At 48.6% G+C, this 15,382-nt stretch overlaps 1 protein-coding gene across 5 annotated transcripts in view; it reads right to left on the minus strand.

The window, feature by feature from the left end:
• Nucleotides 1-15,382, minus strand: part of CNTN3 (contactin 3) — a 185,998-nt gene that overhangs the window by 138,353 nt on the left and 32,263 nt on the right. For all 5 annotated transcript variants that reach the window (XM_088798086.1, XM_088798084.1, XM_088798087.1 and 2 more), the window contains one exon: nt 113-247. In XM_088798086.1, coding sequence (XP_088654212.1) covers nt 113-156 — 44 coding nt within the window. In that variant the 5' untranslated portion in view covers nt 157-247. The remainder of the gene's footprint in view (nt 1-112; nt 248-15,382) is intronic.

The raw sequence follows: 15,382 nt of genomic DNA on the forward strand, positions 1-15,382 counted from the left end.
AAAGATTTTTCTTTGCTACTGGAGGAATATTACTTCAACATTTAACAAATTACTTAATAGATGACTCAATTATAGTTGTAACCTCAACTTAGGAAACATAGCTGTTTTTTACCTCCTAGGCAGCCAATGAAGCAAAGCAGGATCAACTGTTGCCATGACAACTCCATCTTTAATTGCCAGCGGCAAGAGTAACTCTTGTCCAGTCTCCAAGGATCAGGATGCTTTGTCTTCAGGTAAATCCTTTAACCTGTAAAATATGTGCACAAAGCAGTCAGATTTAGAAAGACGAGTTGCTTTATAAAGTAGATTTTCTTCTTTTCATAAAACTGGATGCCACTCAAAATCCTCAAATGAAATGAATCTTTTCTGATGCAAAAGAGACGTATGAAATGCAGATACTTAAAAAAAAAACAAAGCAAAAAACTTTATGTAATTGACAGGCAGATGGAAGTAGCTTCACAAAATCTGAAATGTTCTGCATACTAAAATATTAAGTGTTAATGCATTAAATATTAAAATATGCTACATGATAATTAGCAAATAAAATAAAGATCTGAAATTATAACTTTCCTCATTTTCTCTAATGATAACATTCCGGTAAAACTAAGAGTTAAATGCGGATACACTGAAGCCCCCTTTTCAGTCCCTGAGTCCCTCTGAGGAGTATTAATTATGAATGGCATCGCCAGCATTCATCTGCAGCCTATTTTTCTCAGAGACAATTGCAGAAAACCCCAACTACACATGACTGCATGAAACAGATCAAAACTGCTAATGGTGGAAATTGTTTTGTCTGAGAATCTTGTAAATGAAACTATCTTCTTTTTTTACCTTCTTGAATTTTCATAAACATGAACGTAACTATGTGAATACCCTGTGACGGCTTCAGCGCCATTTGAAACCAGTTATCGGGCCTGGTGAGGGATCACGTCAGCTGGACACACACCTGAGACCAGAGGCTGCTCTGGGCAGCTGAGACTCAGCCTGTCCCCCCGGGAGGAACCGACGGTGGGCAGTGGGCAGCAAGGAAGGTGCCCGGCTCTGATCGGACAGCCATGGCCTGGGCGGAGTCCCTGACTGCTCAGCTAAGGAGGGAACCCCTGGTCTTAAGACAGTGGTTCCTCAATATGGGGTGTGACATTGACGAGTCCCAAATAACAGTCACTTGAAAAGGGAAACCATGACAAGGCCTGAGTTCTGTCCGTCCAAGGACACACTGAGCAGCCCCCCCACAACCTGGATATGCTTGCTCCCTGGGGTCTGACACATGTCCCTATGGGCGGCTGGCTCAGAGGTACAGCCGTAGCTACAATGCCAGGAGTCTGGCATCTCTGACCTGCCCATGAGGGATGGGTGGACACGTGACAGAATGGCAGGGGAGTGGCTGGTGCCACCTCAGGGGCTGGGACCCGTTGTCACCAGCCCGTCCTACACAGTGCATGAGTCTCAGGCGGGGTCTCTTAATATAAACTCTGCGAAATGAACTCAGGTGCAAGCAAGCACTTTACTGGCAGATGAGGAGAGAAACAGGACATGGGAAGAGAGAGGGAAGGAAGGCGGCCGAATGGGCACGTGTGTGACCACAGCGTCATCCCACTGGGGAAACTCTGGGAGTGGGGGTCATGCACAGCGTATGCCTCAGGGCCATCCAAGGGTGATCCTTGTCAAGGGGCAAAGGAGCTACTGTCACCACTCAGAGGCCACCCTCTGGGAGTGGTCACTGCCCAGCACCACAGCTTGTCACTGGGGCAGCAACGTGGCTCCCAAGAGCCCAAAATACCTTCGGGTGAAGACATGCACATGGTGGCCCCTGGAAAGGTGTGTGCAGCAAAGTGACTGAGGCACGAGGACATGGATTGGACACAGTTTCTGCCCCAATGCGCGCGTGACACTGAGACGCTCCGAGATTATACCCCACAGCACCAGGCCCAGCAGCATGATGGCCCATGTGGCTGAGTGATTTCGGTAACCAGGGGAGCATGCTGACCTAGCCAGGTGTGGGGCATCGCAGCCTTTCCAGCGCTGACTTCTCCTCACCTGGACCAGAAGCTTCCAGACTCCTGCCCCCTTCCTGTAGTCGCTCACTCAGCGACACATCCTGTGCCCACAATTATTTTCAATTACAAGCCTGAATAGCTGGAATCCTTCTAGATTAAACTAACAACTGACAAGCCACAACCACCATACCTCCTTCTAATCATGACTGTGAGGCAACAGTTGTCCAGAAATCATGAGAAAGTGCCCTCTCCCTCTGCCTCGCTCTCTCCCTCTCTCTCTGTCTCTTTCTCTCCCCCTGTCTCCCTCCCCCCCACACACATACTAGAAAAGCAAGGACGTTTCTGGACTCCCAAATGCAGCACCGTGCAGTTAGGCACAGAAGACACGGCCAGCATGACGGCAGTGACGTGACGCACAACATGTCAGAGATTCCTGAAGAGTCAGGGAGCGTGACAAGGTGTGCCAACCCCTGGGGAAGCGCAGGAAGGTGTGAGGGCTGCGACCCTGACCGAACTGCTGTTTCCTCCTCTGGGAGTTCAAGCCATCCAGTTTATACACTAAATGCCACTGGAAAAGGATTTGGTAATGACAAAATAAAAGATTTAACAAGAACAGGTCGTTGGAATTTTCAGGAAAAAAAGGACAAACTCCAGCAAAGGATCCTGTAGTGACATCATCACGCTGTTTCCCCGAAAACAAGAGCCAGTCGAACCATCAGCTGTGACATGTCTTGTAGAGCAAAAATTAATGTAAGACCCGGTATTATATTATAGTATAGTATAGTATAGTATAGTATAGTATAGTATAGTATATTTGTTATATATGTTATATATGTTTTATATTATATTATATTATATTTATTATATATGTTATATATGTTATATTATATTACACTATAAGTCCTGGTCTTACATTATATTAAAATAAGACCTGGTATTATATTATATTATAATATTATATAAGACTGGGTATAATATAAAATAATAATATAATATAATATAATATAATATAATATAATATATAACATAATACCAGGTATAATATAATCCCGGGTCTTATATTAATTTTTGCTCCAAAAGATGCATTAGAGCTGATGGTCCGGCGAGGTCTTATTTTCAGGGCAACACAGCAGTAGGAAAAGCACCCCCAAAATACAGGAGGCTTTGCCCTATCTTATCCAGAGAACAAAAGACGTAAGCTACGTTCTGCTAGTGCAGTGGAAGCCACAATGTCACAAATACCTGCAACAGGGTAAGGAGAAGAATGCTGGGAAGATGCCGTGTGCTGACGGGAGGACACAGCTTTTCCATCACTGGCTGCGCCATCGTCCCCAACACCCTGTGCTCAGCTATGGGCTTTCAAACAACGTTTCCTGCTGAGCTTCCAGAACAGTGAAAATGTCTTTGGAAAGCGAGTGAGTGAGAAGCATTTCTACCTGAATGACAAGGTAAGGCACAGCACAGGACCTGCTGCCATTTGAAAATTATTTTAGGAAAGTGCGTAAGAAGGCATTAAAAAGATGGTAACTTAACAAATGTTATCTTCCTAACAACACACCCCAAAGTAACACACATATCAGTTACATTTAAAAAGTAAAATGTGTCCTAAGAAGTTCTATTGTGAAGTCTTTGTGAAAATCCTGTGATTAGCAAATATTTCTTGAGCGCCTGTCAGGCGCTCGGATTGTAATTCCAGGGGGTTGGGGGGGTGGTCAGGGCACTGAGATTGCTGCCCTCGTAAGTGTACAAGCGAGTGGGATGACACCCAATTCAGGGGACCACAGAGTGCTTGTGAGCTGGCCAGCGGGGAAGGCACAGCGAGGGCAGAAGCTTGCAGGACAATGGCCGTCAGCAGGACGGTCAGGGTGCCTGTGCGAGGTGGGGTCGCCCATGATCAGACGTGTGTGCTGCACGGGGACGAAGGCAGAAGTGCCCAGGGGCAGACGAAGACCTGGTACGGTCTGAACTGCTCAACGGGCTGGTGACTGGCCAGTCGGGACCCTCTCCCATCACGGACCACTCACTGCCAGGCTGCCCCAGTCCCCCACCTCCACTCCCGGGCCCACCCCTAAAGGGTTACCGTCTGCCTGGGCAGGAGGCTTCCAGAACCGTGACAGATCAGAGCTCAGAGCCTCCTGCCAGGTAAAAACCTGGGCATCGCCTGTGGGTGAAGGCCAATGACTTCCGTCCCCGTGGCTGTTGCAAAAGCACAAGAATGACCAGTGAGACAGACGGCAGACGGCCGAGCAGAGTGGTAGGAAACGGGGCCGGCCCGGGCTGGCTACGAAGGGCTGTCAGCATAAAGCCCTTTGACACGTCCCTGCAGTTTCTACCAGGAGTTGCCACGATCAGATTCACAACGGGCATTACAGTCTGATGTGTCATAATCTGTATCAGCCTTCAAACGATAAAAACACACCTTGCAATACACCAATTTCATTCTTGCCTTTAAAATCACAAAAACCACAGGCGAGAAAATATTAGGCAAACTCTCTGATATAAGAGAATACGGATATTTTAATATTCTTATATATGCCCACACACAGGCATACACTGTATAAAGTCTAAAAAAAAATAAAAATAAAAATAAAAACATAACCCCATTCAGGAATATCATATTAAAATTATGTTGCTCATTTTTCATCATTGCTAAGTAGGGCACAGACTTTATAAGTAACAAAGGCAATAAATACAATCACGACCTGACTTCTCAACAGGGCCAAGTGTTGTCACAGACAGAAGGGACACATAAAAGCTCGTCCCACTTCTGAAACTGCCAACCTACAATAATTACAAAGGAAACCACTGAAGCAAGACAAATACCAATCAAAATGTCATCTGCTCAAACAGAATCTTCTACGGTGCCCAGGAATGTTTACATCAGAGAAAATAGACACCCTCTAGAATTTTCTCTGCTACTAGACATTTGTGTCTGGGGGCGAAGGCTGAATATATTCACAACACGTCTGTCACATCAGTCTTTAGCTCCAAAATTCAGCGCATACTGACAACCGGACTGTCTATTCTTAATGCCAGCTGAGATAAAAAAACAAAACACAGGACTTTGGACCTGAAACCCAAAACTCTCTAAGAGACCATGTGTGGCTTTTGGCTTTTGTCACGGACATTACAAGATTGCTACTAAGAGTGTAGGTTATGAAACATTGACACAAATTTATAATATTAAAGTATCTGGACAACTCTGCATGCAGTCCTGGCAAATACTCAGAGGTAAGGGTCTTCACGTGGCAGGACGTCTAGGTAGGATCTTAGAAGCTTAGTACAGTTTGGTTTGGCTTCATCTGTGCCAGACAAACAGGAACCCCACGAGCGTCCTCATTTTCAGAGAGCCAAACGTGGCAGCGTTTTGTGGAAAAGGACGGCTCAGCAGGTGTCTACAGCCACCAAAGTCACCTCCATCTTCAATAACTGAGAAAAGAATTCCATTCGTGATCGTACACTGTTTCTAACCTCCCTCCCCAAAAGCCCTTGAGCAGATCAGCCTTTTGGAATATTCAGCAAACTGTTCAATTCCGACTGGATGGAGCCTGATGCTTCCAGAATGTACTCTGCCTCCCAACCACGGTTTGCAGCCGTGACACGATGTGACTGGGCTGAGAACGCGTGGATATACTCGTATTTCCAATCCCGCCCCCTCACAAGGAGTCTGACAGCCTGTGGGAAGGCACAGCCTGCGGGATTGGAAGCACCAGTATATCCACATGTTCTCAGCCCAATCGCACGCCCGCAACGCGGAGAAGCAGCCCCTCACTCTGCACGCTGAGCCTGCCTCCTAGGTGCTGGGAGGGCAGTGTGTGCACACGCACACACACACACACAAGGCTGTACAAGCTTGGCCAAGGGGCTGGTTACTTAAACCTCTTTTGCCCTCAATTTTCCTTCCGTAACATGGGGGTGGTGAGTATGCACATAATTGGTTTATTGTAAGAAATGAGTAAGGCTGGGACCCGGTGGTGAGCCAACTCCCTGGTACTCAAGACGTGACAGTTAACTGCTGTTATTTCTAAGAAATTAAATATAATTGGGACCTTGACGGGAGATAAATCAAAGACGCAGCTAAAGTACTAAGTGAAACACGGGGCTCTAACTCATTTTAAAGGGACATTAACTGCTCTTGGGCGGCTCACATCTTGTTTTTTAAAACACTTGTTCTGCTTAACTGTGTTTTTAAAAAGTTGCTTTATCACAAGGAAAGGAGTGATTCTGACAGCTTTGGAAATGCTAATTGGGGCTATGAATAGTTATCCACTTGGAGGTCACACCCATTAGGGGCCCTATGGAGGTGGATGAAACACCCACTATCAACACACAAGTGGGGATCTAAACCCAGGCAAACTGTGACAGCAGCTCCCATTACAGCCAGTGTCAATGTCAGCTGAGGAGACTGAGGGGCAAGTACCTGCGTCTCCCCCACCAGAACCGCCTTTGTTTGTTTTCATGCAGATTAAGCCTGTGAACCACAGCGGGGATGGGCTCCAGCTGCTGCCCAGGAGGAGTGATCTGGACGCACAGAGACAAAACCAGAAGGGGGTGGAGCCGGAACAGAGGCATGTGTGTCCCCCTGACTCAGGCTTGGGGCCCGGCCACCCCCACCCCATGCATTGTAAGCCCAGGGACACCAGACACCCCGACTTTTCAGCAGACTCTGGACATACAGAGTTTTAGATGAGATCTCCCAATTTTCAAATGTTAGCAAGCATCTAATGAAAAGACAACTTAAAACCATTTGTGACGGCCAAACAAAGTATGCCTGCAATTTAGATGCAATCCATCTTGAAACCTCAGACAAGAATGCATTTTCCCACCAAAAACATCTGAAAAGTGTCACCGATCACTCACTTGCCCCTGTAGAAATATACAACACTGCACATATTAAAAACACTTCTGTATGTTTTGTGCTCAGGAGGACAGTTCTTAGAATCGTCTCATTGGGGCAACGTGACAATGGGATAAGGGACGCATCTCCCCCACTTCCCAAAGGAGGAGATCGGTCAGAGTCCCATTTATGCAGAGACAGTTCTCATTCATAGACAAATGAGCTCGTGTCTAAGAAGCAAAACTTTACAACCAAAGTTCCGAGGGTCCCACGGGCTATGCCCAGGTTGGTATCCGCAGTGACTGCACACAGGTGACCCCCCTCCCCGACCCGTGTGACAGACACTGACCACTGACACCGCCCACGTGTGCCGTGTGGGACCTATCAGGGACACGCGTATCAGGAAGTGGCAGATCCCAGGACCTTAATGACGACTTTCAGGTGTCCCTGAGTCGACGAGTTTCCGTTCACACAGCGGTAATCCACATGCTACCATCTCCCACGTGTGACTCCAGGGAGACCTGCCTTTGCCAATAAGCTCCCTGCACGTGTGGAGAGACAGGCCGACTCCGAGAGCCTGTGCGGTGTCTCCAGCCCCCAGAGCGCTCCTACGTGACCGCCTTCAGGACGACCTGCTTCTGGAATGGACTCTGGATCGGGCGTGTGCCCAGCACAGACGCCGCTGACTTGCTGCTTCTCTAGACCCTCCAGAAACAGTGCACGATGTGGACACTGGGACACACGTTCGGCTTCGTCGGACCAAAACCTGTTCCCTTGCCTGGGCCTTCACATTTCAGAGTGACAGAAACAAGGGATCACTTTCCAGAACACACTCCAATATTCCTAATACGCTCTTCGAAGCCCCCGGCAGACGCTGTGAGTGAGTGAAGGACCCAGGTGGGGCTGCACGGAGCTGCCCACCCCGCACAAAGGGTCCCCTGCTGCCCGGGTTTAAACAATACTTTCTCACTTGTCTTTTGTTTTCATGTTGGCAACTTTTTTTTTTTTTAATCACCGTTCGGGCCTAACCAGATTTGCCTGCAGGCCAGCAGTGTGCGTTCTCCGAATGTACAGTGACAAGAGGAACACAGACTAATAACAACAAACCTCTTCAGAGACTTGTTCCAGCGCCGCTGAGGCCTGCTGGGCCCACTGTGTGGCCGTGCGCCTGGCCGGCCGCCCAGACGCCCCTCGTGTTGCTGCCCACGGCAGACCCTGGGGACTGTATGTGCTGAGTCAGTGCACGGCAGGCTCGGGGCAGTGGCCGCCATGCTTGGCTCTGTACCAGACCATCTGGGGAGCGGAGTGAAACGCTGGTCCCCGGTTTCACTGCCCCATGATTCCCAGGCATGGGGCCCAGAACTGTTGCTGTTTTTAGAACTTCCCAAAGTAATCGTGCTGCAGGTGCAATGCACTCAGGAAGCACCACTGAGCCTCCGGATTCCAGCCCCGACGTCAGTGACGAGACTGGACAGCGTCTGCTCTGCTGTGGCTGCTCTGTCACGTGTGACTTGGGTTAATTTCCCTTGCGTGTCCCCCTTTTCCTAGCTCTGCGATTCCTTCTTACAAGGAAGGTGGACACAGGATGCAACGTTGAGGTTGTTCCCCAAATGAGCTGCTTCCAAAACCACTGAGAAGATTCCACGAAGTCCTCAGCTCGCAGCCCAGGGACAGAGAAGGAAGGACTTCCCCCCAACACTAAAAAGGCCTCCCCCGTTGGCGGCCAGAGCTCTGGGGTCCACAGGGAGCTGCGACCAAAGAGGAGAGCACGTACCTGCAGGTCCCGGGGGATGCACCTGACAAGCGTCCGACACGGAAGCCCAACAGGCAGGCTCACAGCGGGCACAGGTGGACAGACCCCTGGGGGGTCGAGTGAGCAAGACCTTCCACGCCTTGCTCAGTGTCCCCTCTTCACACTTGCGAGGCTCTGGGGAGGCCGGGAAATGGGACAGGACTGCCGGGGAGGCAGACGGAGCGTTTGCCATTAAACCCAGACCCCAAATGAGGAAGCAAGTGGGACCCCATGTGCCATCTCAACCCCCCAACACCCGTGGACAGGAAGGCTTCAGATATAAACTCGGGGGTGAGGCTCAGTGGAAAGGAGTTTGTGCAGATTAATTAGTAATAGTTTGTGAAATACTTTGGTGGGTTGATAACCTTATTTTGGTTCCATAGTTGCTAATTTTAGTTTGAAAGCTGAGTGATTAAGGTTTTATAACAAGAAAGCTGAGAATGCTAAGAGTCCGTTAAAATCCTCTCCCCACATCTTCCTCCGGAATCCAATTATTTGCAGGTCCGACGACGATTATTCAGCAAAACTGGTGCCTTAAAACATATTTTCAAGGAACAACAAAAAACGTGGCTTCTCATTTCCTGTAACGAAAGTCTCCTGATTAATGTTCATTATGGAGACACTATGCCAATGGAGTGTGTGTATGGACAGAGAACACTTTTCATCATCTGGGCATTTTGGAAACAAACGTTCCAGGATCTGAAGGCCGTATGGACAGACGCGCCCTTGACACGGGCTGTGTTTTACTGTGACATACATGTCCCCAAGGCAGGAACGGGAGAAAGAAATAAAAACCAAGCTGCTGCTCTAAACCTAGCAGAAAGTCGGGACGCTGCCGCCATGCCCCAGCCCGTCTCTGCCACAGCCCCGGTGACACAAACGGGCACCAACCAGGCTTGTCTGACTGGCGGGCGCGGCAGGTCCCCGTCCGTCATGAATGTTCTGAATGCCACCCTGGGCGCACTGAGCATGCCTTAGTGGAGTCCTACCGTACGGAGGGGCATCTCAGTGGCGTCTCGGTCACATTTGAAGTGAGTGTCAGTGGGTGCGGGGACTCCTGCCTTCCCTCCTCTCTATGCAAACCACGCGATACCTCTAAGTAACGACAATGCCCAGAACAAACGGCAAAGTCAAGCGCTCGCAGTGAATCGAGCAACATGAGCTCAGCGACCACCCAGCTACTGTGTATGTTTGTATCCACCATGTTTCCCCGAAACTGAGACCGGGTCTTCTATTAATTTTTGCTCCAAAAGACGCATTAGGGCTTATGTTCAGGGATGTCATCCTGAAAAATCATGCTGGGGCTTATTTTCCGGTGAGGTCTTATTTTCGGGGAAACACAGTATGTATCTATGTGTGTGCGTATGTATACAGTATATACATGCAATGTTTACCCTTTTTACAAATATACACACAAAGGCAGTATTTTTATATGTTTGTAACCATAATATACAGCTTATTCTCTACCCTAGTTTTCCAGTTAAAATATTTTAAACTTTTGGTGTTCATTTAATAAGTAATGCAAACCCATTGGATAAAATACAAAAAGTCAAAAAGGAAGACATGGAACATTACTAAAAATCTCAAAATCTAGGTAAAACTGTTAGACGACTTTAAAAAGAGAGTATCAAGTGCTGGCGAGTGAGTAAAAGAGAAAAACTCTCCCTCTGCCCTGACTGCAGGAGCACAGGTGCAGCCACCCACCACGGACAAGCATCCACCAGCGGGAACAGTTCAGGCACAGAGCTGTCTGTCCTGGGAACGCACAACAGACTCTCGGGCTGAGGCCGCTGAGCACGCGCAGAACTGACGCGGGCAGCCTGTGTATCACAGCAAAACCATAACTGACCCGTCGCCAGCGAGCGACCAGGTAAAGACTACACCGGATGAGAAAACACACTGCAGAACAGAAGACCTTTTATGTGAAATAAAAATAAATAAATAAAACACCCCAGTTTAACAGTTGTACAGAGCTGCACGAATACACAGTTAAACTACAATGACAGGCAAGAAAACGCTAACTGTAAAATTCCCATGATGCCGGCCCGTAGGGTAAGGAAAGAGACGGGAATAGAGAGAATCATAAAATAACCTTCAAAGCCGCCAGTGATGATCTATTTCTTAAGTTGTGCAGTGGGCTCATGAGAGCCTATTTTATTCTTTATAAATTATGTGCATGCGACATGTTCTTTTATATGCATGAAATGTTTCACTGTAAAAGCAAACATTACACACTTTTTGCTAAACGCTATAAAGTTGGAGACGAATTTGGTGGTGAAATGGTTTTGCCTTGCACGTCAGTTCTCACAGCTGGGTTGTGGCTTTCTGGAAAAGCATGGCTGGAAGGGTGCTCGCATGGAACCCGAGTTCCCCGGGAAGTGCCAGTGTCTGCCGTGGGTTTGGGTGGAAGCCAGGGTCCCAAGCGCCACGTCTGGTGCATCAGATGTCAGAATTCCATACATACGGCCATGGAGTACGTTCCAGCCCATGCTGGGGGGTGGAGGGGCTTAATGAAACATTGAAATGTATAGATTTAATTCCGGGAATATGAGCAGCCACCAAAGCCTTGAAATGAAGATGTAGTCAAGGGAGCAATTTCGGAAAATTAACCTGGGAGCAACGTGCAAACTATTAAGGAGATAAATCAGACCATTAGACTTGGGCACACCCAAGAGAGTGAGTTTTCACAATCCACCTGTCTCCACTCTGCCCAGGCCGGATACGACGCCTGGGCACTGACGTACCTGAGAAAGCCTTGAATGCCCTTCCAAGCCACACAGCTGTTGGGTGACAAGGTGAATCAGAACAGGGATGGTGGCCGTTTGACGTGACTCAGCAGCAACCAGGCCTGCTGCAGCTAACAGTGTAACTGTGTCACTACTACATACTGTTCAAACAGTGTAACCATGTCACCTGTACATACTGTTTTAACAGTGTAACCATGGCACTTGTACATACTGTTTAAACAGTGTTCAAAAAATTCACTAATTTGATTTCTATTTGACTTTCTATTAGGTTGGTGCAAAGTAATTGCGGTTTAAAAGGTTAAAAATAATTACAAAAGCCACAATTACTTTTGCACCAACCTAATACTTTTACAACGAAAAAAGGCATCCTATCATTTTATGTTGTTTTATAACATAAAAAGCACTGATTAAATGAACACATTTTCAGTTTTTCTTCTTTGAAGAGAAAGGATAACTGCTACCCACGGTGACCTAATAGTTAGAAACAGTGTGATGGTTCCCGACTTCTCAACAGGCAGAACACTGCCGGGGAGTGTGGAAAAGCAGGGCACAGTCAGTAATCACAGTAAGAGGACACCTGGGTGTGGGGACGACGTGGTGACCAGGGAAGGAAGGCTGAGAGCCAGCCAGCACGGCGTTTCCTGCGTGGGAACGATACTCTCCAGACGTAACAGGCCTCCTGAGAACATTTCAGAAATGATGCACCGAGCTCAAGCGTCTGGATTCAATGCTCCAGGCAGAGCCGGTTATAATCCTTGTCATTGTTTTTCTGCACAAAAGGGCATTAAAGTGAAAATACTCTGAGATCCAACGTTGGGAAAGATAAAAACATGCATTTGTAGGAAATATGAATTAATTAAAAGAAGCTAAAATATTTTCCAGGTACACATAGATTTAGCTTACATCCAAGGAAAATTAAACTAAGATCTCCAACATTGTTTTCTAATTTTCCCCTGGAGACATTCTTAATGTTCATATTTTATGTACAGATATTAATTTATATCTCCCTCTCCCCAAAATAACAAAACATCACAGCAATGGCACAAGCCAGAATTGAACCGTGGACAGTGGTTAACTGGGCAGACACCTCATGACCCACATTTCCAATCAGGAGGTCACAGAAAGGAGGACGCCAGGCCAAGAGAATGACGCAGTTTGGAGAGTGTCACCACGCCCAGTGGGAAAGGCCACGTAGGAGGCCTGCTCAAAGAACCTATAGGGAAATTATCACTTCTTTGCAAATGGTTTTTAATTATATTTGACTGACAAGTTCAAGTTAAACTTTCAATTTGCAGTGGTAGCGTTTGTAGCGCCAGTGAAGATACATTAATCAAACTCCAGGAATGCACGAGTCCGGAAGAACACAAGCCAATTTTTCTGTATTGATCCCACACCACAAAGCAGAAAAGCAATGGGGGGAATAACACAGGAGGTCAGGCTGGCATCGACGGGGAGCGGCGCTGCTGGAACTTCTTCTCCGTAAATTATGAGACGATGATATGAACTCGCCGCCTCACAATGTGACAGTGCAGAGCGAGCAGTGAGAGCCCAGCCTGCCTGACTCTGAGAAACGCTGAAGTTTGAGGGGGTCTGTCCTTCTCTGACCCTGCTGTCAACCTCTTCACTGACCATGTCACCATGTCTGCTTTGGACGTAGGGTTTACAGTACGGTTTCAGGAGCACCTGAGTTTTATGACAGATGGAGAGGCACCACTATGCGACATCTCGTCTTAAACAAATCATCCATTCACCCCTAGATGGAAGTGCCGTCTCTGGTACATAAAAAATCCCCCCACACTAGGTCTATTCCTGGTCCACCCGTCTGTTCTCACGCCAACCCACGCGGACTTGGTTATAGCATGTTTCTGGAAAGGATGGTGGTCACAGGCGTCCTGCTTTATTTCTTGAATTTCAACTTGGTGGTTGGCCGTTTACGCTGTGCGGGATCTGACAGTTGGTGCCACGCAGCCTTTATCTAAACACGTCCTATTTATCTTGACCTACATGTTAAGTGAGCAGTGTCATCTGGTCCTGATCAGATGGCTTTTCTGTACGTATTTACTACGGTCAGATGGTTTTTCCAAATCCCCTCATTGACTCTGATGACATCACGAAATGCTCTTAGATTCCTGGAGTAAACCTTCCTCGCTCAGAGTTATTATTCTGTCCACACACTGCTGAACGCCAACTGTTAATATTTTAGTTAATTTTTCTGCATTTTAGTTATTTTCTCCTAAAATCACACATATATTGGTCATTCCCTTGTTATGTATCGTATCAGCGTCTGACATTAAAATTTCATGGGCTTCATGATCTGCACTGCGGAGCTTTCGATGTTCTTCTAGAGCACTGACTTGGGATGGACAACAGGAGACATTCACGCCCGTGGCCCAGGGACGTGTGCCCTTCCATCCTGGGAACATCCCAGAGCCCAGAACAGGCACCTCCAGGCAATAAGACCCTGCAGCATCCCTCCAGGGGCATGCTATTTCACAGCTGCCCACGTGGACTGGGTGCCCCACGGAATGTCACCGTCCAGTGCCAGCAGCCCTCCCTCAGCTCTGAAGCCAGATGCTCCTGGCACAGTGCCCAGAGTGAGCCCACCAGCTGGAGACCATCCCTGCGCTCCTCGCGGTGTCAGCTCCTCGTCTGAAACAAGACTAAGAGCAGCACCCGCCTCCCGAGTACACAGTGCCCGGCACAGGTGGGTGACTGCCTACTATGTTGCCGCTGTCACTGCTGGTGACCTCAGCGGACGCAGTGACTCTGCAGCCTCAGGTGCCTTCTCCGCCGACAAATGCCATATGGGTTTCAATCTGAAATGAAGTTAACATGCAGCTGCTCCTGCATTCACAGTGGGCTCATGCCCCCACCAACCTGTCACGAGCCAAAAACAGCAGAAGGTGAGAATGCATTCGCGACACCTGAGCTAGGACCATCAGCGCTCGGCCCCGCCCACCCACAGGTGAGCACGACACCCACACGAGCCCCGATGGGCAAAGCATGTTGCTGCTGCTGCCAGATCAGGAGACAGGACACGCGTCCACAACTTGCCCAGGACCAGCTCCACATTCAAGATACGAAGCGTGGTTTCAGCTGAATGCGATCGTGTTGGCACCATCGCAAGTGAGGGGCCACCTGCATGTGACACTGACACGTGCGCGCACACACTCACAGAATTGTAGACACGCTCTGCACACACCTCTCCATGTCCAGCCCTAGTCCAACCCCACATGTCTCCTCTGGGCAGCGTGGAAACAGGCACGGAACAGGTCTGAGGCTTCCAGAAGCCAAGGTTCAAAGGCGACCCTGCGCTCCCAACGCCCCTGCTTAAAACTCCCCAGTGACTCCCGCCTGTGGAAATGAAGTCCAGCCTGCTGACCGCGGGCCACTAGGGCCTGCGTGTCCCATCCCCGCCTCGCTGCCAAGCCTGTCTTCTCCCTGCTCACCAGCCACTACAGCCTCCGTCCTGTTCCTCCTGGGTCAGGTCTGCCCTCCCAGGGCGTCTGCACTCAGCGTGGGTCTGCAAACCTTCCCTCCCTGCTAAGCCCAGGCCGTGCTCTCCACCTCCTATCCCTGCGCTCTGCTCAGGACAGGGCCCCGCAGAGAGGGGCCCTCCTCCCCGCAGCGCCCCCGGTACAGAGCCTCGGGTGTCCTCACATCCACGGCCCCTCCTGCGTTCATGATGTCACTGATTCTCATGTCTGTGTCCTCTCAACAAGCACGGCCGCTCCAGGAGCCAGGGCGGCTGGCACGAAATCCCTGCAACGTTCCTGGGGTTAGAACTCACTGGGTACTTTGTAACAGTGAATTCCTCACGCCAGTTTTTTAGAGTAAGAACTGCCTCTACAGAGGTCTGACAGTTAAGTTCGCAAACTTGTTACAGCAATGTTGCTAACTTTTTTGATATCAGAGGGATTATTCATTAAGAATTTGTACCAACTGGTCAGTTAACCAGGTTTACTATTTGGAAATGCTGAAAAGTCTACATGAAAAAGTTAGACGACCT

Source organism: Rhinolophus sinicus, chromosome 5, assembly GCF_057876585.1.
Source record: "Rhinolophus sinicus isolate RSI-liver-muscle chromosome 5, RSI-T2T, whole genome shotgun sequence".
Lineage (NCBI taxonomy): Eukaryota > Metazoa > Chordata > Mammalia > Chiroptera > Rhinolophidae > Rhinolophus > Rhinolophus sinicus.